The 25,946-nt window shown below is 46.0% G+C and overlaps 2 protein-coding genes across 8 annotated transcripts in view; one reads left to right on the plus strand and one right to left on the minus strand.

Moving 5' to 3' along the window:
* Positions 1-25,946, minus strand: part of CTNNA1 (catenin alpha 1) — a 113,211-nt gene that overhangs the window by 49,044 nt on the left and 38,221 nt on the right. The window lies entirely within an intron of this gene.
* On the plus strand, positions 3,927-8,858 carry LRRTM2 (leucine rich repeat transmembrane neuronal 2). Of its 3 annotated transcripts, none has more exons than XM_005503579.4 (2): positions 3,927-4,925; positions 5,263-8,858. In XM_005503579.4, exons 1-2 carry the CDS (start codon positions 4,922-4,924, stop codon positions 6,807-6,809), a joined length of 1,551 nt encoding a protein of 516 aa, XP_005503636.2. In that variant the 5' UTR covers positions 3,927-4,921; the 3' UTR covers positions 6,810-8,858. The 3 variants fall into 3 exon arrangements, with proteins under 3 accessions (XP_005503636.2, XP_021144902.1, XP_021144901.1); XM_021289227.2 differs by having other exon boundaries at positions 3,930-4,925; positions 5,712-8,858; XM_021289226.2 differs by having other exon boundaries at positions 3,931-4,925; positions 5,691-8,858.

The following is a 25,946-nucleotide window of genomic DNA, read 5'->3' on the forward strand; positions in this document are numbered from 1 at the left end:
TGTACAACAGGCAGTACGGTGGTTAACGGTGGTGATTTAACAAGCGACTAACGAGCGTTTGGCACACTTTCCTCAGGTGGGCAGCAAAGGCGGTTGCAGGGTCGCGTGCCGCTGCCTGCCCACGCTGCACCAGGAGCCAGGACATCGGCGCTCAGATCCCGTTTGTCACACGCTTCATTTTTGCCTTGACACCTCGCCTGATCTACAAAGGGCAACCGTTCATACCGCTCCAGCACCGGGACACAAGGGCTGCAAACCAACCCCTACCTGAAGGGCAGTTCTAGCCAGGTGGGGATTGGTCTCTTCTCCCAGGCATCAGCAATAGGACAAGGGGCCATGGGCTTCAACTCTGCCAGGGGAAATTGAGGCTGGAGATTATAAAGCAATTCTTTGCAGAGAGAGTGTTCAGGCACTGGAATGGCTGCCCAGGGAGGTGCTGGACTCACCGGCCATGGAGGTTTTTAAACTGAGATTGGACATGGCACTTAGTGCCATGATCTAGTAAGTGGACTGGAGTTGGACCAAGGGTTGGACTGGATGATCTCTGAGGGCTTTTCCAACCCAGTCCATTCTGTGATTCTGTGATTCTGTGATACAACAGTGCTGACTCAAGAGCAGAAGGGGAAGCCGCAAAGTGTGACACGTGTTTCCGTGGTCGGTTTATATCTGGGGTCTGATGGTTGAGGAAGCAGGAGTAGATGCTGGTTTTTTGCAGGAAGGAGTCTCCCATGGTGAGTCATAGGATCATTTTGGTTGGAAGATCCTTAAGACCATCAAGTACAACTGTTAACCCACCCCTAGCACTACTCTATGTCCCTGGGAACCTCATCTCCGTCTGTTCAACCCCTCCAGGGATGGTAAGAGCCACCAAGATGCTGCAGGGAGTGGAGCATCTCCCGTGTGAGGAAAGGCTGAGGGAGCTGGGGCTCTGGAGCTGGACAAGAGGAGACTGAGGGGGGACTCATTCCTGGGGATCAATATGGAAAGGGGGAGTGTCAGGAGGATGGAGCCAGGCTCTTCTGGTGACAACCAGGGACAGGACAAGGGGCAATGGGTGCAAACTGGAACACAGGAGGTTCCACTGAAAGATGAGAAGAAACTTGTTCCCGGTGAGGGTGGCAGATCCTGGCCCAGGCTGCCCAGGGAGGTTGTGGAGTCTCCTTCTGTGCAGACATTCCAACCCGCCTGGACACCTTCCTGTGTAACCTCATCTGGGCGTTCCTGCTCCATGGGGGGATTGCACTGGATGAGCTTTCCAGGGCCCTTCCAACCCCTCACATTCTGGGATTCTGTGACTCCGCCACTGCCCTGGGCAGCCTGTTCCAATGCCCAACAGCCCTTTGGGGAAATGTTTCCTGATGTCCCATCCGAACCTTCCACGCCAAAGCACAGAGCCTGCACAGCATCATCTAGCATTCAGCCAGCACCTGAATGGGCATAAAGACAGCCCGCCTCCCCATCCTGCGCCCACCCCAACATCCCTCCCCAGCGCTGGGCTGCAGCACGGTGGCACCAATGGAGAAGGGACAGCTGGCAACAGTACAGCCACACGTCTGTGCTCGTCTCCTCTGACTCACAACCTTATTGACACAGCACCAAGGCTATCTTCTAGGAAAGAAAAGCAGCAAATGACTCTATGCAACGCCCCCACAACCCCCAGCAGGCTGCCATCCAGTGACCGTTTCTCTGGGCAGAAGGGTGAGCTGGGTGTGCGCCTGGTGCCGCACACGGGGCCGCAGATCCCGGTGCCCCAGCCTCACCGCAACACCATCCTCCAGCTCCGCAGCACCACAAAGTCACGCAGCCCACATCCACATCAAATAAAATTAGCTTATTTGTTGTTCTTAATCCACTAGGAAGGCTTCCACAAGATGTCAGCCTAACTAAATGACAACGCTAGCCTCAGGGTGCAATTCTACTTTTTCAGCATGTGCACTTAGCAGGAAAACCAGTTCTGTTGCTGCTGGAGGAGCGGGGTAAGGGAGACGCCCCCGGGAGGATCGTTGGTCCCAGCAAAGCTCCTTCCCCAGGCAGACATGCCAGCTTCCCTCTCCGTGCTGCCCGTGACGACTTGGGCCGCTGCTCCCAAGCTCCTGTTCTGGCACAAGTCCCCAGTGGCACTCGTACGTCGTTTTCCTCGGCGTGTAACTGAACTTTCTGTCTCGGCAGAAATGCCACCGTGGAGTTTTGCGGGCAGCTGGGGTTTATTTCCACCTTGACACCCCAGGCAGCTCCCAAGGCAAACACGAATATTACCGCAGAGTGCCAGACTTAAGCTTTTAGTAATATCTGTTATTTTGTGACAAGCGCACATAAAAACATGTTTCGCTAAGAAAAGCGCCCGTAAAGTTCATGTTAACAGTTTCCCAAACAGGAAACGCGCTGGCAAGGTGCTAAATAGCCCTTGTTTGGTTATGGGCCAAAGAACGCAGAGCTTTCGAAAGGAAGCAACTCACCGTGTTTGAACATTAACTCTGTGCCAAATTACACAATTTTAATGTGGGAGGAACCTACCAACAGATACTGCTGTAAAAAGCAAAATGTTTCCAAAAGATACCTAAATTCAGCCTCTTGGTAACAGCAGAAGTAGGTAGCACAGGAGAGGAGTAACACTTGACCTGTGTAATTTTATTAATGACACCCTTTAAATGTTGTTTGCAAATGTTATGTTATCGTATTTAAATGCAGTTAGAATTCCAATCAGGATTTTGCGCAGCCGAGCTGCTCCGCGGCACAACCGCGGGTCGCGGGTGCAGGAGCCCAGCGGACAGCCGGCACCGACAGCCAAGCCTGAGCGCCGCTTCCGCACCCTGGGGCAGGGAACGCTCCACGTGAACAAACTCTTCACATAGGTTTACGTCATTTCTTTGCAAACGTGAAAACATTTACTAAGGCAGAGCAATTTAAGAAATACATCTAGCATTTCCTAATTTGCTGTATCATTAGTTACTTTCCTGCATTTTTCTGGTTTGCTCTGCTTTTTTGGGGAGGGTTTGAGGTTTTCTTTTTGTTTGTTTTTAAAGAGTTCACCTTCTCCATCCCTTTCCTTCGCCCAGCGCAGAGAGGAGGCACCGCAGGCAGGGGTGCAGCTCTGCCACGGGACTGCTGAGGCAGAAAACACCACCTTAGTTCAAATAACACCTCTAAGGAACCAAAGCTTAGTAACACAAGCGGTCATTTCATTTTAAATTCTTCTTCTGACGTAACTCAGCATCTTCCTCCATCAGCATGGGAAGTTTGTTACTCTCAGCTCATGCCGTATTTTGGGGTCGCAAGCAATACCTCAAACATTTTCAAGTGCCTTCGACTACATTATTGCTTTAGCTCTCAAGGTGAAAATAAAAGAGCTTATCCAAGTTGCTTGGAGTGGGGAGCTAACACCTCCCTGCCTCATCCATACCAAGGCCAGAGCAGCTGCTCTGGGACCTTTCCTGCACATGCACACAAAAATCCTAAAACCGTTAGAAAAAGTAAGTCAAGTCTGTTCCTTTCCCTTTCAGTACCAGCTGTCCCAGAGGAGAGTTTGCTCCAGATAAAAGGGCAATGAACTGTGGAAAGCAGCAGCCAGGGCAGCACGTTTGCTCCTCCACGCTGCCCGTGCACGCTGGCTGTCACAGCACACGCGGCTTCGCGGGGTGACCGCCTCCAAAAATGCTAATTTCTGCACCTCTGAAACACAAGGGATAACTGTCATGGGCCCACACCGCAGAGAGATGCTAATGGCAGTAACGTCCCCCCCTTCACGGGGGCTTCTGACACGAGAACGTAAGCAGTGACCGCAGGGAAGCGCTCAGAGCCCCGTCGGGGAATGCCAACCTCACTTCTCCTGCACTCCTGGCCCCAGGAAAAAGCAAGTACAAAAACCACCGGCTGGGGGGGGAAAATAGATTTTCTAGTTTCATAACTGCATGCTGTCAAGCTGGATTCCAATTAAATTTTTCCTGTGCCCTAAAACGAGCTTTGCTTCTTCCAGAAATTTCTCCTGGCTTGAAAGGTTCACTCCCGTCCTTTGCTCCCGGGCTGTGCGCTGTACTTTCTGACACGCCACCTCCATCCACACGACTGCTCTCCCCCTCCGCCACTTTTGCAGGGACCACAGTTGTCAGGCGTAGCTTGAAGCTGCCAAATCGCTCTCACCTCCACAAAAAGCTGGTGCTAAGCAGCATCCTCTATTCAACCCGGGCATGTTTAGCACCTAAAAGTTCCTTTTGCCGGCGATGTTCAAGGGGAGCGGCAGCAGCTCGCGCTGAGGCGCTTCCACCCACAGCTCTGCACACAGCGCCACGGAGGGGGGAGCGAGTCTTTCCTATCCCTTCTATCGTGAGGACCAAGGACTCCTACCGTCCATTTATTTCCGCCCCCCCCACCCATCAGTGGTCTTTAAAACGATCACAGTATGCAGCACAATGCTTTAAAACAGCAAAGCTTCTGGAAAACCCAAACAAAAGGAACGTCACCGGGTGACGTCAGCCTATATACAGCCCTGTGTGGTCGCAGCGCATAAGCAAATCCATTCTTGTGCCGCTTCCCTGAAAAGCTTTTCAGTAAATGCACTCATGCTACTACAGGAGCTTCTCTCAGCAATAAGCCACCCATCTGCCATCAACAAGTTAGGACTAAAGGGAGCCACAGCTGCGCAAAAAGGAAACGTGAGCTTCAATTAAACAGCTGAGCAGCCACCGAGGATGAAAACTTGCATTAAGCGTTGATTTAAAAATTGCAGACCTGTTAGAGGAGATCAAGGCAGCGATTTCAAAAGGAATATTCCAGGAGAGCATCGTGGATTCAATTTTGCACCGATATCAAAGGACACCAAGCCCAGTAAATTATTCAAAGGCTATCTTACAGTAGAGCCTTTTACAGACTCACGGCGTTGAGTCTAAAACTACGACTGAATGCAACCTCCAATGTGCTCAAAAGAATGGGTAAGTCCCTGCGTTTCTATATACCTTGTCTAACGAATGACCGGCTGTGCTTTAAAGGAGCAGTTAGGTGCTAAAGCCAATCTTTCTGCCCTGAACCTTATGACAAAAGTGTTTTCCCATTGTGACACTGTAATCCTCCGTAACAGGGCTAAAGACTCAGCCTAAGTGTAATATCCAAGTATTCTGTGTTTCATAGTAAAAGTTGTTTCTTGCATTTAGAATTAGCTTGTCGGAAATGCATGGCAATGTTATCTGCAGTGAAATCTTCCATGGTGATGTTCAAAGTGTACTGATAAGGCTATCCTATCTTGTTGTTTTCCTAAATTATATTCTGCAGGCTTACATTTCAAGTGGCCATTAGGGGCTCGTATGCTGGCAGCACTATATGCAATGAGTATGGTTTTAAAAATGCTGCCTGCCTTGGGCATGGCTTGTCCACCAAAATGTCGCTGTGAGAAGCTGCTCTTTTACTGTGACTCTCAGGGGTTTCACTCAGTGCCAAACACCACTGAAAAGGGCTCGCTAGGTTTGTCACTGAGGCACAATTATATTTCTGAACTTGAGAGGGATCAATTTGCAAGCTTCAGTCAACTTACTTGGCTTCACTTAGATCATAATCAAATTGCTACAGTCAGAGAAGATTCTTTTCAAGGACTGTATAAACTTAAGGAATTAGTCTTAAGTTCCAACAAAATCTTTCATTTGCCAAACACAACTTTTAGCCAGCTGCTTAACCTGCAGAATTTGGACCTCTCTTTTAATCAGTTATCCTCTCTGCACCCCGAGCTCTTCTACGGCCTTCGCAAGCTCCAGACATTGCTCTTGCGTTCCAACTCCCTGCGGACCATCCCGGTCCGCCTGTTCTGGGACTGTCGTAGCCTGGAGTTCCTGGATTTGAGCACAAACCGCTTGCGAAGTTTGGCTCGTAACGGATTTGCGGGATTAATCAAGCTGAGGGAGCTTCACCTAGAGCACAACCAGCTGACAAAGATTAATTTTGCTCACTTCCTCCGGCTGAGCAGCCTGCACACGCTCTTCTTGCAGTGGAACAAAATTAGCAACTTGACGTGTGGGATGGAGTGGACCTGGAGCACCTTGGAAAAGCTCGATTTGACTGGGAATGAAATCAAAGCCATCGACCTAACCGTCTTTGAAACTATGCCTAACCTGAAAACCCTCCTAATGGATAACAACAAGCTCACCACGCTGGATTCCAAGATCCTGACCTCGCTGAGGTCCCTCAGCACCGTGGGCCTCTCGGGCAATCTGTGGGAGTGCAGCCCCAAGATCTGCGCCCTGGCCACATGGCTGGGGGGCTTCCAGGGGCGCTGGGAACACTCCATCCTCTGCCACAGCCCCCACCACGCCCAGGGAGAGGATATTCTGGATGCCGTGTACGGCTTTCAGCTTTGCTGGAATTTATCGACTGTTGTCACCCCCGTGGCTACGACGGACGCGGCTCCCACTACCGAGTCCACAAAAAGAATAAGCTCTTCTCATTTCCATATGGGAGACAAAGAGATTCCAACCACGGCAGGCATGGTCGTCACCACCGAAGAGCCGTTCCCGGAGCCAAACAATGCCATCTTCACTCAGAGGGTAATTACAGGAACAATGGCTTTACTGTTTTCTTTCTTTTTTATCATTTTTATAGTGTTCATCTCCAGGAAGTGCTGCCCTCCCACATTAAGAAGAATTAGGCAGTGCTCCATGATTCAAAACCACAGGCAGCTCCGATCCCAAACGCGGCTGCATATGGCAAACCTGGCCGACCAGGGACCCTATAATGAGTACGAACCCACCCACGAAGGACCCTTCATCATCATTAACGGCTACGGACAGTGCAAGTGCCAGCAGCTGCCGTACAAAGAATGTGAAGTATAATACCCACATGCCACCACAAAGTAAATCAGATAAGTAACCTATTTTAAAATTGTAGGGGACCTATATCAGATTCTAATTTTTACAAATGTTGACATAAAGCCTAATTTTCCAAGCTACTTAATGGAAACATTGTTTATGGAGTGGTGCAGTATTTTTAAGTTTTTTTAAAAATAAATCCATAATATTTTCAGTGTTAAAGAAGCAATGATTACATTAAACTTGCACTCCTGATGGTTAAAAGTCTAAAGAGACACCTCAAACTATGTAAAATGTTTCATGTTCTGTAATTATATGGCTGTGTGTAAACATTTATACCCAAGTCTCCACATTCTACTTTTTCTAATGAGAACAGCGCGGGGGGAAGGATACTGGCTATCTGTACAGAGATCTGCGGGGGGACATACGCTCCGTTTGTTCCACTGCAGCTGTAGCATCCCAAACGCTCCAGCTGGCTCCGCTCACTTGAAAAGCTGCCGGGGAGGAAGATTTTCCTCCTCTGATCATTTCACACCAGTGAAAAAAGGGGAGGGGATGCAAAGGGGGAAAAAAAAGAGTGGGGGTGAGGGGGGGTTAAAAAAGTCCAGGTGGAGATTTAAGAGCGTTGGGGACGGGTGAATTTATTTTAAATGCAGTTTTCCTATCTGCATATTCATAGTTTGGCTTGTTTCAAAGGACCTTGCTCAGGCCCCCCGACAGACACAGCAAGGAGCCGTTCCCAGGGTCACAAATTAGCAGGACGGTCACAAATTAGCAGGACGACTCTCCAGGCGCTCCCCAAGTGGGCAGCGCAGCTTATTTAGGAAAGCTCAGTGCGACGGGATCAATACTAAATATTAAGTGCATTCAATTCTTATCGGCTCCCTGGTTTGGCTTGGTGATGCTTTTCATGAATTCAGGCTAATTACTTAGGACAACCAAATGGCATTTCAATGCCTTTTCATGTCTAAATACCCTTAACGCAAGTTTTTCTTAAAGAGAGGTAAATGCGAAGCGCGAGGCGAAGCTGGAAGGAAGGAAGAAGCGTGGCTTTGTGCCCCCGCCGCCCCCGCCTGCGCCGCCCTCGCTCCTGGCAGCGATTTTCACGCACTAACTCCACCGGTTTCTCTGGAGACAGAATGAGCCCTTGTAATATAAGCTCTCACTTGTCCTCCTCCCCCCAAAATTCAAGGTAATTACTAGTTAAAAACAAACCAAACAAAAAATTACATACCTTCTGGTAAGTTAGGATAATATGATTAGTCTATAGAATAGTTCACTGAAAAATGTTTTGTTTCTTACTCGATATGGGACAGAATCTAAACTAGCATACCATTTTGAAAAAGCATATATAAATATATATACACACACGCACCTCATTCTTACGGAGTAATTTGCTTTCTTTAGCCAGAAGCACCATATTGCTATTTATCCTATATTGTGAGATTCTCTGTAAATATTTGCGGATCTATGCAGCGCTGGTGGTGTCAGATGCCACGGGGGCGGGGGTGGGGGTCTGCAGAGATGACATTATTTTTAAGTCAACTGCTCAAATATTGTAAACATTCTAACCAAAGCTAAAAGGACCAGAGGGATGGACATTTTTATAGATATATATAGATATATATATACATGTATGTATAACTAAAAAGATGTGTTGTGTCCAATGCTGCAGTGTTGAACAGTTACCAGCACACACCGATGAAGAAAAGAGATTCCTCACAGTGTTGCCATACCTTGAACAAATCAGTAATTACAGTATGCTAATTGTGTTGTACTAAACTATTCTGCAAACTTTTTAAACAGGAAAAAATCACTGCATAAAAATCCATTTGCTATTTCACTCTGCTTTATTATATCTGTATTACCACTTAGTGAGGTATTTAGGGTGCAATTATACAACAGTTTGATGTTTTATTGTGAAATGAATTCGTCCAAGACAATTATAGCAAGATAAGTGTGACTTCTGTTAAGATTTTACATAAAGATTTTTCAGTTGTTGGTTTTGAAGATATTAATTTGCATTGTTTTACTTTTACATACAGTGCCCTTATAAAACAATTATTTTGTTTACTTGCTGTGACTCTGTACTTTAATGAAGAGATGCTATGGTTTTCCATAGAGATAACCTTCGAACCCTCCATTCTGTTCATACTCCGATGAGCCGATTTACACCTATTGTAGGAAATCAATTACTGCTTTTAACTGAATACAATAAATCCTGCAGAGCAGGTGGACAAAGAGCAAATATTCTGTACGATTAAATCCCACATGAGCCAGGAGGCCAGACCTAAGCTGATAAATACAAAAATGTGTTGGCATCCAAGGGTATTTAGCTGCTTGTAGACAGACTTGCTTCATTCCTTAGCACGAGTGAGTGCTCACGGCTCTGCCCCTCTGTCCAGGCGCTTGCTCTGCTTTTACTTTCATATATATAGGGGGGTGCGTGTGTGTGTGTGTGCATGGGGCAGGCGAGTGCAGCCCCCCAGCCCTGCTCGGGCACCTCCCTCCCCTCGCGTTACCCAACACCATGGGCCACACCAGGGCCGCTCAAAAGCAGACGCTATTGGGGCGATTTTCACGTCTATCTGTAGGATACCAGCAGAGAGAGCGAGAACTGAACTCATTCGTTACACTGGCAGGGAAATAATCTGGCTGCCCCATCACCAGCCACCCGATCACACTGAACCCCGCTGTATTCCCAGAGGAACCCACCAGCCCCGCGCTGCCAGGTGGCTCCAGAGCTACCACGGCACCTTCCACGTGCTAAACACAAAAGGCCTCTTGACCAAAGCCTGAGGTTCCTCACCAGGAGGTGCCTTCCCAGCACCCCAGCTCTGCGCTCAGCTTATCATTATGCCCAAGAGGAGCAAATCTAAACGCTGGATTTAATCCTTTCTCCACCCCAGGCACTCACACAAATTTTCCAAGGGCTGTTCCAGTGCAAACACCCCCAGTCACCAAGTCCTCTCCCCCAGCATGCCCAGTTCACACTGGTGCCGCTGCCCTGGCACCGTTCCGCCCCACCGGGACCCCGCACCACCCACTAAGGCACAGCCCACCTCTCAAATGCCATGGTTTATGCCTGCCATTTCCAAACCCATTTGTTGCCAGGTTCCAGGCATAAGCAAAGCAATTCCACAAACATTACATTTAGGATAACAGGTATCATAAAACTCGCAGAATGTCAAACACGAGCAGCGAAGTCAACTTGAATTCCCCGAGGAGGGCCAGCGAGCGGCAGGCACAGCCATCGCTCTGCACAAGGACACCACCAGAGGCTCTGCAGTTTTATTTTTTTCAAGTTACTGTCTTCCATTCTCAATTGCTTGTGACTCTTCCAGGCAAGGAGGGTTTTGTAATAATTGCATTACTCAGCAGCCTGATTTATTTTGTTTATGGAACAAGAAGCATGATGATTTGGTTTCAATTAATCATATTTGAGTATGAGCACTGGCTGATGACGAGAGGCTGTTAACTTGCTCTCCCCAAATACCATCTCTGTTGCACAGCCTGGCTTTCTCCAGGCACTAAATGGCATTGCAGGTGGCCCCCCACGCATGGGCACAGCCTCACCCAGCGTTTGGGGCCCCGGAGACACCAACATTGCTGCTGCTGCTGCTCTCCAGCCCCTCATCCCATGCACAGATCTCCCGCACTTCTCCTCCTCCTGTCACTGACATGCAAACCCAGCAGCACAAGTTCAATCCTTGAGTCATCATCCTGGAACAGGTCGGAATTAATGCTCTCGGTTCCCCTCTCATTAGTCGCTCTGCATTAGATCATCGTTTCAATGCACACAACTAAGAACCGCTCGCTAAGGAGTGCGATGGGTTAGAGCTCAGCCTGCAGATGAGGGTTCCTCTGCACAGAGCTCCCGTCTCTTATCAGATGGAAACATAATTCGTGCCGCTGTATCAATGTTTGGGTTTGTTTGCTTTTCCCCAAGCAGAAATGATCTGATTTTGCAGCTATAAGCTCGCATGCTAATCTGAGCATCTGAGCTTATGTCCCATTACCCCCCTTAGAAGACAGTGGCCTATTGCTAACACATAAAATCAGAAATATCTAGTGGCTTTAAACGAGAAATCTGCACTACACTTATTTTTTAATGTGTCTAAGTTAATTTCTATACTACTTTAATGAAAATAAAGTTCATTTAATTTTGTGATCTGTGTAGCTATCAAAATCCATCTGTTCAAACTTATGAAACCTACCCAGAAGCTGAACTCCATCTTTCTTCTGAAGTTTTCCATAAAAGTTAAGAGTTCAGAGAGGGATACAGTATTTCTCCTCCCTCAAAATAGGAACAAGCAAGGAAACAACAAAAATCGAAGGCAGCTGCAGAGCAGCAGCTCCTCCCTCCATCGCAAAGAGTCCTGGTCGCTAGAACTGGTGCCAGGCTTTGCTTTTTAAGCCGTCACACCAGCACGGTGCTCAAAGATCACTGCAGAGTCATCCGGAAAGTCAGCATTTCACACCTTGTAGAAAAACCTTTTGGGGGTTATCGAGGGAAAGGGAACAGAGGCTTTGATGGATATAATCAAGCCCCAGGTGGAGGGAAGATTGGGCTAAGGTCAAACACTGCGCGGCTTGTACAGCTCTGGTGTAGGCACTGAAAACCCACACCTGCCGTCCTTCCACCACCGCTTTGTGAAAACACAACACCAAAAAACCCTCCCCATTTTTCTTTTTACTAATAAAAACATTAGTAAGTGAACTATTCTACCAGCTTAGCAACCAGAGATTAAAGAGTCCTAGGTGCATTGTATTTAAATGATGTTTAAAGAGCCAGCTTCTGGTGGGAGGGGGTGTAAGTCATGGAGTAAAAAAAAAAAGTGCAGTGTGCAGAAAGACTTTGTTATTAAAATTGTGTATACTGTAAAACTGGATTTGCCTCTTTCTTCCTCCCTTTTTAAACAGAGGTGCCCAAAGCTCATTTTTTCACAATATGTACAGACCAGCCTACATCAGAGCAGATAATTCAGGTTTGGGCCAGTCCATTTGCCATAACCCTATCAAATCCAGCACCTCCAGTTATATTACAGTACATGAGGTGGTCTGCACGGGCTCTTCCCAAACGAGGTGTCTCTTGACTGCTTTGTATAAGCTCCAGCCCTGGGTGCTGCCCTTGGGTACCGGGTAGAGTGGGTGTTTCCAACAGGAACACCTGGCCAGGAATTCAGCGAGCACAAACAATCCGTAACTTCAGCTCTGAATTACACCACCTAGAAAGTGTCAGAAATACAGGGGCTGCACCAGAAGCGTTCTTTCTGTGGGCTACCGCAATGAACGTGCCGTTCAAACTCACAGGGCCTCAACAACGGGAAGACTGCTCATTTAGAGGAGCGACAAGTTCACAGACACAACCCAAAAGCCTTGCTACAACAGCTGAACAAATGAACACGCTGCAGGATGTTCCAAGATGACTCCATGCACTGAACTGCCAGCTAAAATCATTTAGTAACTAAGCTCTAGCTGCATTCACGTTTTTTTTTTCCAAAAGGTTTGGCTGCAATAAGTTCTCCAGGGTTTTAAATGTCAGTTGCCTAACTACCTCTCAAATCCTTCTACTACTTCAAAGAAGCACATGATAAGTCTATTTTCTTAAACTCTCTAATTTTAAGATAAAGAGTATCTCAAAATACAAACCCAGTTGTTTTCACAAGCAAAGGTAAGATACATAAAAGTAGTATTCTGAATATACTATGCAAAGCTTTTAAATCTAATTAGTAACAAGGAAACGTCAACATCACTAGCCACTTCCTTTTAAATGTAGGCTGCGTTAAGAGAGCTGCAAAAACCCGAGACTCCAGCGAGGAGTGCAGGAGTTAGTTGAGAAATACAGCACAGCGGGGCCAGCGCCTGCTCACTGCTCTGAGCGCACAGAGGGACAGGATTCAAACAAAACCCTCGTGGCAACATTTACTGCAACCTGTTCTCCAGGAATAAAAGCTTTTTGAAATCCTGACGCTGTCCCAGGTTGGCCAGAGAGGTGGTAGATGAACCATCCCTGAGACATCCCAGGCCAGGCTGGACGGGGCTCTGAGCAACCTGAGCTGGTGAAGATGTCCCTGCTCATGGCAGGGGGGGCACTGGGGGACATGTGAAGGTCCCTTCAACCCCAACTGTTCTGTGACACAAAAGAATGACTACAATTGCCTCATTAACTAAATTTCATGTTTATTTCTGTGCTGCAAGATGTTTGGCTACTAAGGGCACTCCGCAAATGTTTCTGGGATGAGAGGTAACCAAAACGTTATTCTTAGTTCTGCTGGTTTTAATCAACAAGGTCCAAGAAATTTGCCTTTTCCTTCTTTCTCAGTCTGCTGAAAGGATGAGATCAAAGTCTGAAATACACACAAAGATCACTGGAGACCTCCCGAATCAGCAGCATGAGACACAGCAGCTGGGAGCTGCGCAGGACCAGAGGAAAAGATCCCCAGTTAATACAAGCTCTTCTCCCCAGCACGGAACACAAACACTTCAGAGACACACAGAAGCAAAACTAAAGTGGTATTCTCTACCACCGGGACATTTTAAGAAACTAATAAATCTTCCTTTAAATATATATATATAATTTATTTATTTTAAATGCTGTTCAAGTAACTTACCCCTGGTTTCTCCCAGCAGGCTCTACTACTTGTATGTTGAATACTCAAGCAAACTAGACACAGATAAAGTGCTGGTTTTCTTTTTCACCAATCCCTACCCCTAAAGACTGTGCAGGGCAACCACTGCCTGAATACAGGTGCATTATGGTTTATACCGGTTAAAAAAAGCAGCCTTATTTCATGAAAACTCTTGAAGTAAGTGGCAAAGGCTCATCCATCAAGGAGGTTCTTAAATAATGAATGGGTCATAATTCTTCACAGTCAAAAGCAATTAATTTTCTGTATAATAATCAGGAGAATAAATCTGAAAAATCCATTCTAATGGCTCTGAATCCAAAGGTAGTGTTGCAGCTGAATTTTTAATCTTCAAATACAGGAGCAATGAGGACTTCTGCTGTTTAAACACACAATCTTCTACCAAACAGAACAGCTTTCCTGCATATTTAATGGGTAGAATGGGTTTTGCAAGACCGCATGAGATTTAAGACATCACTAGATACAGGAAATGCATTTCAAGTAGAAAGGTCCTTCTTTCAAGATACTTCTCAACTGCATAGCTACAAAATTCTTGAAATATCCTTTATGAAGTGTGCAAAGTATTGCAGAAAAGCTTACACCAAAAAGCAGTTTTACTCTAATGTTTGCAAAGAGCTAAAAATATTGAGAGGAGTGTTAAAGCAAAATCCATCTCAACCCTACAGCAAGTATTCCTATTAGGATGCATTTGCTCTCTTGCCTTTAACTAACTCCTCAATAATCCATCACGTACCCACCACCTCTGCTTCCAAAGCCATGTGCTGTTAGCTGGACCATCCACTTCTGCCCTCAAACAGATTGCTTCAACCCTGATACCACCTTCAAGTTTTTAATCTTTCAGAGCAGAAAAAATACCATGTAAAATTAATAGAGCTCTTAGTAAAGCCAATAATGACACAATCTGTTAGCAGCGAGAACACAGGGAAGGGGACAGGGACACAGACACGAGTGAGCTGCTGTCTGTAAAGGCACCACACAACAGTTCACAAGGGAGAAATAATCATCCATTCCCCACACCGTGGAAACTTTAGGGAGCTTTGTTAACAATAAAGTCCAATTACAGGTCCCCAGGCCAGCTTGGCTGCCCCAGAAGGAGGTTGCACAGTGAACACGCTCAGCAAGCGCCGAGCGTGAGCCAGGAACGACCTCGGCGGCTGGGCCAGGCAGGCCATGCTGCAGGCCCCAGCCAGCCCTACACCTCCTTTAAAGAGCAAAAGCATCATCTCCATTATCCTCAGGATAAGACAACATGCTTCAGTAAAGATGCGGAACCGCTTTTTGATTGAGTCTAGCCCTGAAGCATCACATCCCCAAACGAACAGCAACAGCTGTCGTACCGAGGTCTGCAGAGACTTGGGATTAACTCCACGCTTGAAATTCTGGTTGTGTAATTTAAAGGTTAAGGAATTCCTCCTTGATCTTTCCAGATAGTCCCGAAGATGGAAATAGCTGTGTCGCTGCTCCCAGGTAGCACGGACACACAGCTCGGCGCCCTGGGGAGCAGCAGCTCACTGCAGGACCAAGGCTGGGAACAACTAATGACAGCTGGAAGCTCTGCAGATATCAAATCTGTATCTTCAGGGTTCAGGCCTTCAAGAATTGAACAGCCACAGGGCAGGCAGGAGGAGAAAGCCATCTCTAGTTTATATTCTTCTCCATGGATGGCCGGTTTAGCTCTGGGATATCTATTAGCACCATAGCAGCTGTGGAACTTGGAAATGAGAGTGCTCTGACTGCATGACAGATGCCTTTTGCCTGAAATTAGCATCCAGTCCTCAGACACCAAACACTTCAAAAAAGGCTAAGGTGATCACCTTAAGTTGATCAAAGGTGATCAGGTTGGACTACAGAAAAAAGATACTTTGGCAGTACTACATCTCTAACATGACACTACAGTCTTGAGCAAAACACAGACACCTTTGACAAGTTACTCTATAGTGACAGGGAACATTCAGGAGATGTTTGTACATCCTTTACTGAAACTACAAAGTAAAACGCTCCAAGTCCCACACGTAATGAGCTTTTGCCAGGTATTGCTCTGTGCCTGTGAATGGAGAGCAAGTCTCTAGAGCAGCTAAAATGTGTCCTTTGGATGAGGGACACCTGCTGCTGCCCATCGGTAAAATAATTAAACACCCACAGAGCCCACAGCGTAACATAATGTAACAATGAAATCAGGACTAGGGCATTTCAGATATTTACAGACCATATGTGTGCCTTTAACATGCCTTCCGTGGTGGGAACTGCTGAACAAGTTGCAATGCCTCTGCCGCTCCAAGCTGTAGATTTGTCAGCGATGCAGGTATTTGACAAATGTGAAACTTGGAGAAAACAACCACTTCGTTCCAAATCTGAGAAGCGTCTGTGGAACGAACTGGAAGCCCTTGCAGCAGAGATGGGCCTGAGACAGCAACCGCCACCGGCCACGCAGCAACGTAACCTGCAAAAAGCACTTGCACAGAAGCAGCAACATTATGTGGAGCCCCAGAAGGCGAAATTTAAAGCTCCGCACCCTCCGCTAATGCATCTCCAGAGACTTGCAGGTCTCCCCGTGCCTGACAGCACGTCGTAAACCACGGCAGGCAAATGAAAGCACTGACAGAGTGGAGAATGGCTCCAGCGCACCATGCAGATAAATTTCAGGGATATTACCTCTTCACATCTACAACTGTCTGTGGACAACAATTAACTTGACGAAGCATGCCAGTGAGAGTGTCCAGAGACACATGAAGAAGCTTTATACTACATTCAAATGAGCTGACGCTACCAGACTGCAGACTGCTTTCCTCTTCTTCGTGGGCACTCCATCACTTGAATACACCACAGTAAAGCTGCATCATCAAAACTGCAACTTTCTGACACCTATTTTTACTGTCCATTTATTAAAAAGCAGTAATCTTCATCAGGTAAATTAGTAAGCGACCATCAGCTTTAAAAACCAGTTTCGGTTGTGTATGAGAAGCTGGCTACGCTGCAGCGCGTCCTGCTCCCTGCAGCTCCTCGGCTCCAACCCGCGCGGCAGGGACAGAATTCAGCCTGTGCTCACCGACCAGACACCCCCTGGGAACCAGGAACATACCAGAAACCACTCCAAAAAGATGAGGTGACGTAAATAACAACCCAACCCAACCGCTCCACTCCTCTAAAACATTAATTATGCACGTGCATGCAATGAGTAAAAAAAATAATGTAGTAGAGACATGACACAGTAAATTCAGCTGAAATAATATGAAGTATATGCAACCAGTGATCCTGGGGCCCCAAGGGAAAACAATATTTACAAATCAAAATTCAGTCTTAAAAAAATATAAAATACCAATGGGGAAGTTTAGCTATAGAAGGCAGAAAAATTCAGTTTCAAGAAGGGTTTGGGCCTCTGCAGATGGGAGTCTCTGCACAGAGACGGTTTCAAGGACACAGGTATTATCTTAGAACCAAGACTCCTCTGCTACTACTTTAACCAATAACTTAATGTTATCTTTTATCTGGAGAAAAGCACATTGGCTCTGACCATATCAGCTTACCCTAAATCTGTATCTGTTACAATTGTGTGCTTACTACTTTACAACTGCATTTCCCGGGCTTTTGACCCATTCCCAGGTGCAGGTCATCCGTCCTGCACTTCGGGTATTTCCTGCTCATTTAAACCTCCAAGTACTCTAAGTATTGCTCAATGGGTAAACTATGCTGAAAATGTCACTAACTTTAATCCTGGGTTGGTTCTTGTTTGAATAATTACTATATACTGTCTCCTACGTTTGCTTATGCAAGACAAATGTTGGAAACTACTGAAAGAATCGGAACTAAATGTCAAGTCCTTGATGCAGATTGTTGACAAACACAAGGTGCAAAATATGATAACAAGTTTCAGTGATCTGAGGAAAACAAAACAAACCCCACATCATTCTGAGCAGAAAAGGACTTCTTTGCCGTTATTCCAACAAGGCCATTACACAGCCTGATTTCTATTTTGATAAGTGCTTTGGCTAGTTCTTTCTTTCTGTAATGCAGTTATAATCCAGAAAGGCCTATTTTACCAGTATGTTATCAAAAGCATTCCACTGCCTTCCAAACAGATATTTCAAACTAGCAACATATTTCCAGTATTGTCACCAATATAAAAAAATAACCCTCCAAAAGCCTTCGGTCCTCATACAAGAGCTATAATTTGCAACTTCACTCTTGCAGAGTCCGCTCCCAACAAAGAAGGAACATCAGGAGAACACACGAGTTAGCCTTCTTCCAAATGTCATCACATCTTTTAACTGGAATGGCAGCAACCCAGAATCCTCAGGCCTGCTCGGTTCCCTGGGACTGGCTCCAGGATTCGCACTCGAGGGCAGTGAAAACGCTGGGGACGGCGAGCAGAGCTGGGGCTGGTTTGCAAGTAGTTCGCATCCTAAGGACAATCAAATCTCAACCACATAAAGTGATTAATTCCATCCCCGGCCCATGCAGGAATCCAGTTACTTACTAACTTTTATACACAAACTTACACCCCTCGTGCTGGGGCAGGAAAGCACAATTTCATTCAAATACCTTCACAGGCAACAGCAGCTGAGCGAGTCCTCTTTTAAGTAATGGTGAAATCAAGCCTTTAAAATCACTGTCTAGTTCCATCAATACATTCTTTGAGGGGAAAAAGAGGTATTGCAATAGCACAAAGTAATTTTTTTAATATTTCCACCTGAGATGTGAAGGAGGAGGAGGAAGGGATGGAGAGAGATGTCTGCTCTAGAAAACAACAGATTCTCAAACATTTTGTACTAATTTTGTACCACCACCAGGTAACAGAGCAACTGGTGTCCTCCTAAGACTTACATCTAAAGAAGTTAACAGCATAGGTTTGATAATATAGAGCACGCAGGTTCTATACCTCTGCAACACATTTCCACCACCAAGGCAAAAATATAGAATTACTTAGAATCGTTTCAGACGGAAGAGACCCTCAGAATCATCAAGTGCAACCATGCCTATTCTATTCATACAGGTAAGTACCACCAGGAAAGCGCCAGGGTACCAAGAAAATCATCTGACAACAACGTGCATCTTTTCCTTAAGGGCTCAAAAGAAAACTGAGATTGGCAGCAATACATCATACACTAAAACTGAGTTTTCATTGAACTGGGTTTTCCTCATTTCTATTAAATCATGACTCTACAAGCCAGACTTGGACCCAGCATTAATAAAGCAAACATACTCGAGATATTTTGCAAAATATAAGAGGTTTACGTTTCCTATTATCTGGATCACGTTTTCTACTGGAGCCAGGTCTGAGGGCTCTGACCTGGGTTCCGTTTGCCGGGTCCCCTCGTGGGACAGCAGTTCATGCCCAGTCAACAGGCGCGAGGCAGAGGAGCGTCCAAGCTCCATCTTACACAGCCCAGATGGAAAGAGGTCACGGAGCAGTGGCTCCGGCACCCGCTCCTTCAGGACCCTGCAAACTGCTCCTCTTCCCTCCCCACCGTGAGCAGGCGGGTGCATGGGCTCAACACAGCCTCTAAAGATGTATCAGAAACACCAATAAAGCTCTATTTTAACCCAAGGGTGTTTCCTCAGGCAGTACGAAGGTGAAAACGATCCCTGACGCCTCAATTGCTGTGCAGGCAGGTGAGGCCTGACCCAGGCTGCACAATATTGTGTCAATAATTGCAGCTGTTTCCCCACAAGCGGTTCTGCTGAACCAGGACTAGTTAAGCTTGGCTACAAGTCAATTCATCTCACTTCCAGTACAGCTGGGGAGATGGGAGTAGCAGGATGGACAGGGGAACGTCCCAAAACACCAAATCAGAGGGACAAAAGGCTAGTGAGTAATCCACTACCCTTATAGGCCTGATTTGTCATTTTGATGTTAATTAGTAGTCTTATCTAAAGAGTAGCTCAAGTTTTTCCTTTGCAAATTACATGAACTAAGAGATATATGCAGAAATATGAAAAGCAGGCTGAAGTTTACACCCGCAGTAATTGTGAGAGCCTTGAAGTATTTTAGTTTTGATCATGTTTTACATGCATGTGTAAGGCTTTAGAAATAGAACAACTAAAATTGGAACAACACGGACCCCTGCAAAACTCAAATGAAAAAGAGTGAGCCGAGGCAGCATATGCCCTTTCCAAGAGGAAGAGAATGCATTATAAATCTGGGAATAAAGCCACCTAACTCCTGGCAAGACAGCTCAGAGAAACAGATAATAAAAACAATCCTACCCATACAGTCATAAGACCTTCAAAGCTAGAATTAATGTATCCCCTATTCATTATTAGAAATATAAATAGCTTCAGTTTGCGGCAGATTTTTAAGTGTTTCCTGTAGGAAGGGATTCAGCTGTCTTAACCTGCAAAACAGCAACAAAAACAACTAGACACGAAGTTGTCTTCAACAGGAAGCAAAAGGCATTAAAAAGTGGCAATAGCATCAAAAGCTGAGTGTGGAGGGCGCAGTGCCCAAGCGCCGCTAGCCTCGCCAGCACCAAAGAGCAGATCTAGCTCCTCTCCCTCCCACACGGCATCTCGGTACCTTCTCTTGCCCCCCTCAGAAGGCAAAAATGGCTGGGAAGAAGCCGGGCCGGCTGCCCCCGGGGCCGACCCCGCTGGTCCTGGTTCAATACCGCCAGCAACCTTCTTCCATCACCTCCATTCATCTAAAGCAAGTGACTCACCGAGGAACTGGGCACAAATAAAAAGGCACCGAAACGCGACATGCATAACGTCATCCTTTACAGAGGCACTATCAAGCCATTATTTACTGAGCCAACTAATTAGCCAGCCACCCTTGCAGATAATGAGAATGCATTAAAGTATTTAAAATTCCAGCACAAACCTGAGGCATACAAAGTGGCTGTCCCTCTTCAAAAGAAAACAAATGTCAAAGGAAATAAACCGTTTAGGAAGCAGGCAGGGTGTCCCAGGTGGGCTGGGAAGGTGGCAGCACCCAGGGCAGCATTCAGAAAAGGCAAATAGGGCAAAGCACAGAGCTATGGGATGCAGAGATATTTCACATTTTTATTGTATCAGCCTCTACTTGTAAAGAAATCATTAGATAGATGACTTAAATTAGCATTAGATAGATTATAAAGCAGCAGCTATTCTAAACAAACAGAATTAATGTACAGAGCTGTACAATCTGGCACAGAAAAAACAGGGACATTGAATGTACTTAAGCTGACGGTGATCTGAAAAACCCAGCTGGTTGAATTTAGTTTTACACCAAGAAATAAGCTCTATCTGAATCTACACTTCAGTGCAGCCCAGTGCTGAGAGTTCCACATCCCCTCCCCTCACAGCGGCACCGCTCCACAAACAGGCAACACAACTCAAGTCAAAAAGCAAGTTTACAAAACGCATAAAAGGAATTAATCCATCTACTGGAAATGACACCAGGAATACTCCGGGGGTACGAGCTCCCTGCTCTTTCAAAAACATCTCCTGAACTCCAGCTCTGAGTACCCACGACCCTTTTTTTTTTGGGGGGGAGATGTTTCCACAGCACTACAAAAGAGCACCAAGACATTAATATTTGCCGCTTAATTACTGCCTTTTTCTCTACACACACATTCCTCATAGGATCTCATTCATTTTAGTCGCTCAGTGGAGTCCCACAGCACCTGCAAACACAGGAGCAGCCTGGAGGGGTGAAAAGCTGCGTGGGACAGAGCGGGGAGCGGAGCAGGAGGCGCCGGAGCAGCCTGGGCTGCCATCCTGCTCCAAACCAGCTCTCACAACACCACATCAACCTGCTTTTGTGAAGACCCTCCCTTCCTCGATACAAAGATCCTATAGGACAAAAATGTGGCTGTTTGTAGGCCATTAGCTCCCGGTGCAAGACAAAAGGGCTTTTGATTTTTTTTCTTTTTTAAACATTTCAGTTATTTCTGCATTAACTTCTCGCTTTCTTGGCTTTTTTCAGTCCAGTGACCTCTAGAATTGGGATTCTTTGACTCCTGGAGAGATGCCCAAAAAACTCATTCTGCCTCCAAGGAAATTCACAATTTGGCATTTAAGGGGAACAGTATCAAATGATATAGTTGCAGCTTATTTTGTACTTGACATCAGAGCTCCCATGTCACCTTCTTCCCCTGAAATGACTCAATACAGACAGCCCTCCAAGGACGGGTTCAAAGGCACAGCGGGGACAAGAAGCAAACCCCACACTTCAGATTATTCCCTGCACAGTCCAAGAAGCCGAGTGGGGAGGTGGGGCAGATACACACATGAAACCCTTCAAAAGCAGGACACTAAACTGAAAACAGAGGCACTGGGCAATATGATGTAGCCAGCTGCTCAACATCTACACTAGTAGAACGAATTGCTGGGGATTAGTGAAGATGTTTTGAATAAAATTAATTGCATATTTAAAAGCAGTGCGCAGTACTAGGTTAAAAATGGGGGGACAGCACATAAATGGAGGTATCTGACTGGCATTCACAGCTGTAATTCCACTGCTGGGAGGCTTGGAAAGGAGAAACATCCATGGAGACCTTCCAGCGCTAGATACAGGACACACAGGGTGTGCTCCAAAGCAGCTTCCTGCTTGGGAAATGAGTTTTAAAAGCATCGTATGCCCATGTTGCTAATTAACACCTGGAACGAACCTGGAACTTGTCAGTGCAAATGGTCACAAGTTGGTATCAGGAAAGAAAACCAAAATCCTGGCAAGTCTCAAGCACGTAACGGGGGGTCTCCAAGTTACAGGAAGATACTTCAGGATCTCCAGCATTCCTTCATATTTCTGTATTTCTTTTAATTTTGAGAGAAATTATGCGACTACATTTGTATTTCAAGACAACATAAAAACATATAGCAGTATCAGAATTATCTGAAGTCTTGAATAGTTTAATAAACACCCTGACTCCCCTAACTGCCCCGTGTGCAGCCCCACACTGCACAGACAACTCTGAATGTCACTATTTTTAAACAAAAGTGCCTGCCTTGCTTGTAGGTGGGAACCTCACTTCAAAAATCTATCAAAAGAATACAAAGAGAATAGAAAGTAATTTGTTTTTAAGGAGTCCATCTTTCAACTAGGAGACCAAAGCGTATTCCCCAGAAGGCAGCAGGGGACAGATGAGCTAAAAGGAAAATCTGGAGCGGGCAAGAAGCAGAAAGGGCTGGGTGGGCAGAGCCCCCACCGAGGGCACCCACACACCCGGCTCTGCACCCACCAGACCTGCCCCTCCGGTTTCCTTGGCTCCACAGCCACACTCAGCTCTCACACCGCACCTACAGAGTTAAACAGCTTTTAAACAAACTAACTTCTGTTTCCAGAGCCCTTCCAAGAGCTACCAGGCTTCACTTTCCAAGTTCTTTCCGCAGGTTTCATAAAGTAACTGATAATGTCAATTCAAGTTGTCATATTCAGCAAACCGCAGACGACAGCACCTCGGGCATACAGAAGAGATTCTGAGCTGAGAAGCAGTTTTTTTTCCTGGCCGCATATGGCAGCAGTAGAGCACCCAATGGATGGCAAAACCCTTATTTCCTGACAGTCCGAGGTTAACATACAGGCAGTATGAGTCAATAATCCACGAACGGCTGCACATCACGCAACATCTGCATTCAAGCTGAAACATACAGACATTATAGAAAAATACACTCCATTTATGAAAAGCACAGTGATTGTGAAAGCAAGCTCAGAACCATGCGACTCCGCTGTGTCACTGACTGCTGGGAATTTTGCAAATGCGCTGGTTTTCCCCCATGGGAAAACTTGATTTAATTGGCACTGAGGAAAACCCATCTCTTAGCACACCTTTGCAAGGAAGTTCTTGGCTTGAGAGCCTATAGGTTTGTTGCTGTTATTGTAAAGAAACCACTCTTCTAGAGCCTCAATTCGGCAAGCACACAGTCTCCAAAGTCATGAAGTATTCTCCAATATCTTGGAGCAGAAGGTTTTTAACCCTGGCATCCACAAGTTCTCTGCTCTGTTTCTCCTCTGCCCATTCGCCTCCAACTCCTGTCCAACCTGCTGAACAAACACGTCCCTGTGCAGAGCTCAGGAAGCCAAAATTCTCTCCTCTGTTTCAACAGCCTTCCAAGATACAGCTTCACCCTCATCCTTTCCTCAGACATGAGAAGGATTAAGTCACTCTTCTGCCTCTATTTACATTCAAGACAACTGCCACTACTTGGATTAGCCACAAACACTAATTATTCCATATTGATTCAGTTGACTTTCTGGGACAAAGTAGGTCTAAAGCTCCAGGACACACGATGAGCATTGCAGAACATCAGCTTTCTTACATGGGATAAAACAGGCTAAAAAAGAGCATGCTCCTGATGTTGAACGCCACATCCAGCACAGAATCTCTGGCTTCCTGTCAAGAGAGACTTCTACTGCTTGCATTGGGATCTATAAAAAAGGTAAAGAGATATTAAAGCAATAAAATAATAAAGCATAACAGGCTTTGCATATCACCAGCAAATTGGAGAGGATATTAGCAGTAGCAGGCAATAGCAGAGCCATGCGTGCACAGACAGTGACCGTCCTCATTCTCCCACTTTATCGTTTTCCGAATCTCATTCTGCAGAAAGAGGGGAGCTGAACCCAAGAGTTCTATTAGATAGATCAAGGCTAAAGAAAAAAGGGGAAGCCCAAGACTTGAGATGCACATATTCTGCCATAGCGCAAGGACTGTGGTATTCCAACTCTGTAATAATTCCATCCTCCCTTTCCTCCAACAAGAGAAATGCAAAAGCCCAGTTGTGTGTGTAATACTTCTGCACACTGAGAGCATGATCCTGCTGGAGGCTAAGAGACTGCTTATGCACAGCTCAGCAGTCACTGAGCAAACCTGCACGCTCTGTTCCATCTATACTCCCCGATTTGGGCTTTGAGAGAGCACTCCAGTATCACCAAAAGGAGCTCCACTAGGGTGACTTTAGATTTAATCTTATGTAGCCAGGCAGAGTTCAAATGTTTTCCTACTAAATGGTAGAATTCAAATTAAGTCACAAAACACGGAATTATAAAGCAGCATCCATGCATAGCATTATAGCATATTTATGTAAAAAGGTTTACAGCTCAACAGAAATAAAATGCTGCTAAATGCCAACTGCCACATCACAAAAAAGCAAGCACACGTTATTATTTCAAGACTTCCACCAATCTTAAATGTTATTTGATCATCATTAAATTAAGAAACGTCTGGATTTATAACGCAGTATTAGATGATATTAGATATGTGTTAACGCTGGAGACAGACATATGTCTAATAAGAAAGGAAAAACAGATGTTTCATCAATACCAACCCGAAGGGGTTGGGTAGGAAAGGAGGGATCAGGTAGGGTGGAAGCCTTCACTGCTGCACCAAGTATCTCCAGGACTCAAGTCTCAGTCTAGAGGCCGCGTAAGCCTCCAGTTGAGCTGCACACATCAACGCAGTGTGTGCTGTAGGGGAGGGCAGCAACCCCCCTTCTTTTACAGCTATTAAGAGTCTACAAAACAAATGCTGAAAAGCATGGCAAGACCGCAAGGCTGAGTACTGCTGAGTACAGCTCACAGCGAGCCCCAGCTACTGCCAAATGCACTCACTTGATGAGTTATTACTGGCATTTTTATGCCCAACAAGCAGCAAAGCCTGAAAGTGGCGGATGGAGAAGAGCAACGATTTGATTTAAGATTGCGATCAAGTGTTACGCTTGTATTGGAACAAGACTTCAGGTGCGAGTGTTGAGCTTTGGTGGGGTTCTTTCAGTTGGCATGAAGGCAGGCGCACGGTTCTTTAAGCAGTGCATGGCGCAAACGCTGCTTTGGGCCTGAAACGTATTCAGGACTTGTGGTGCCTGCAGCCATGAACTGGGAGCCTGGAACACCTAGAGCCCAGATGTGCCGCGCTCCCTCCCTCGCCAGCTGAGCCCTCAGCACAGCAGTTGTTGGGGATCTCTAAAGCTGCAATTCCACACTTGCATCAGGATAAGCTCAGAGTAGCCACTGGGATGACAGCGAGCTCTGAAGAGCATGAAAACCCAAAGCTCACAAGGCTGATGAAGCTTTGCATGAGCTGGCTTCAGTTTATTTCTATAGGCCTCTGTATCTCTACCTAACAAATAAAAGTTCCTGGAAAATCTTCTGCAAACACACCCCATGCCCAGTCTCAAACGAGGCTGATGTTGGAGAAGCAACTTGTTTCTGTGGCCCGAAAACATCCGACTGATGCAGTGTGAAATTCTCTTCATCAGGCGTCCCTCCAGGTACGCTGACTTATTTACTCTATGTCAGTCTGTAAGCATTAAGCTTTAACTGTACGACTTCAGAAACGTTTTGTTTTTAAAAGCAGCATCTTTGTCAAGCTGATAGTGTCTATGGACATGAGTGCCCAGCCCAACAGCACAGCTCTGCTGAGCAGCCAAGTCCATGACAGGAACATCCATCCCGGCTTTCAAACCACGTCCATCACGTCCGCATTCAAGCATCCTGAACTGACAGAAACAATATTAAAAAAGAAAAGTGTAGATTATCTCAAGGCAGAATTTTTATCAGCATCTTCATCATAAATATGAATCAGTCTGCCATTTT

This window comes from Columba livia, chromosome 14 (genome assembly GCF_036013475.1).
Source record: "Columba livia isolate bColLiv1 breed racing homer chromosome 14, bColLiv1.pat.W.v2, whole genome shotgun sequence".
Taxonomy (NCBI): domain Eukaryota; kingdom Metazoa; phylum Chordata; class Aves; order Columbiformes; family Columbidae; genus Columba; species Columba livia.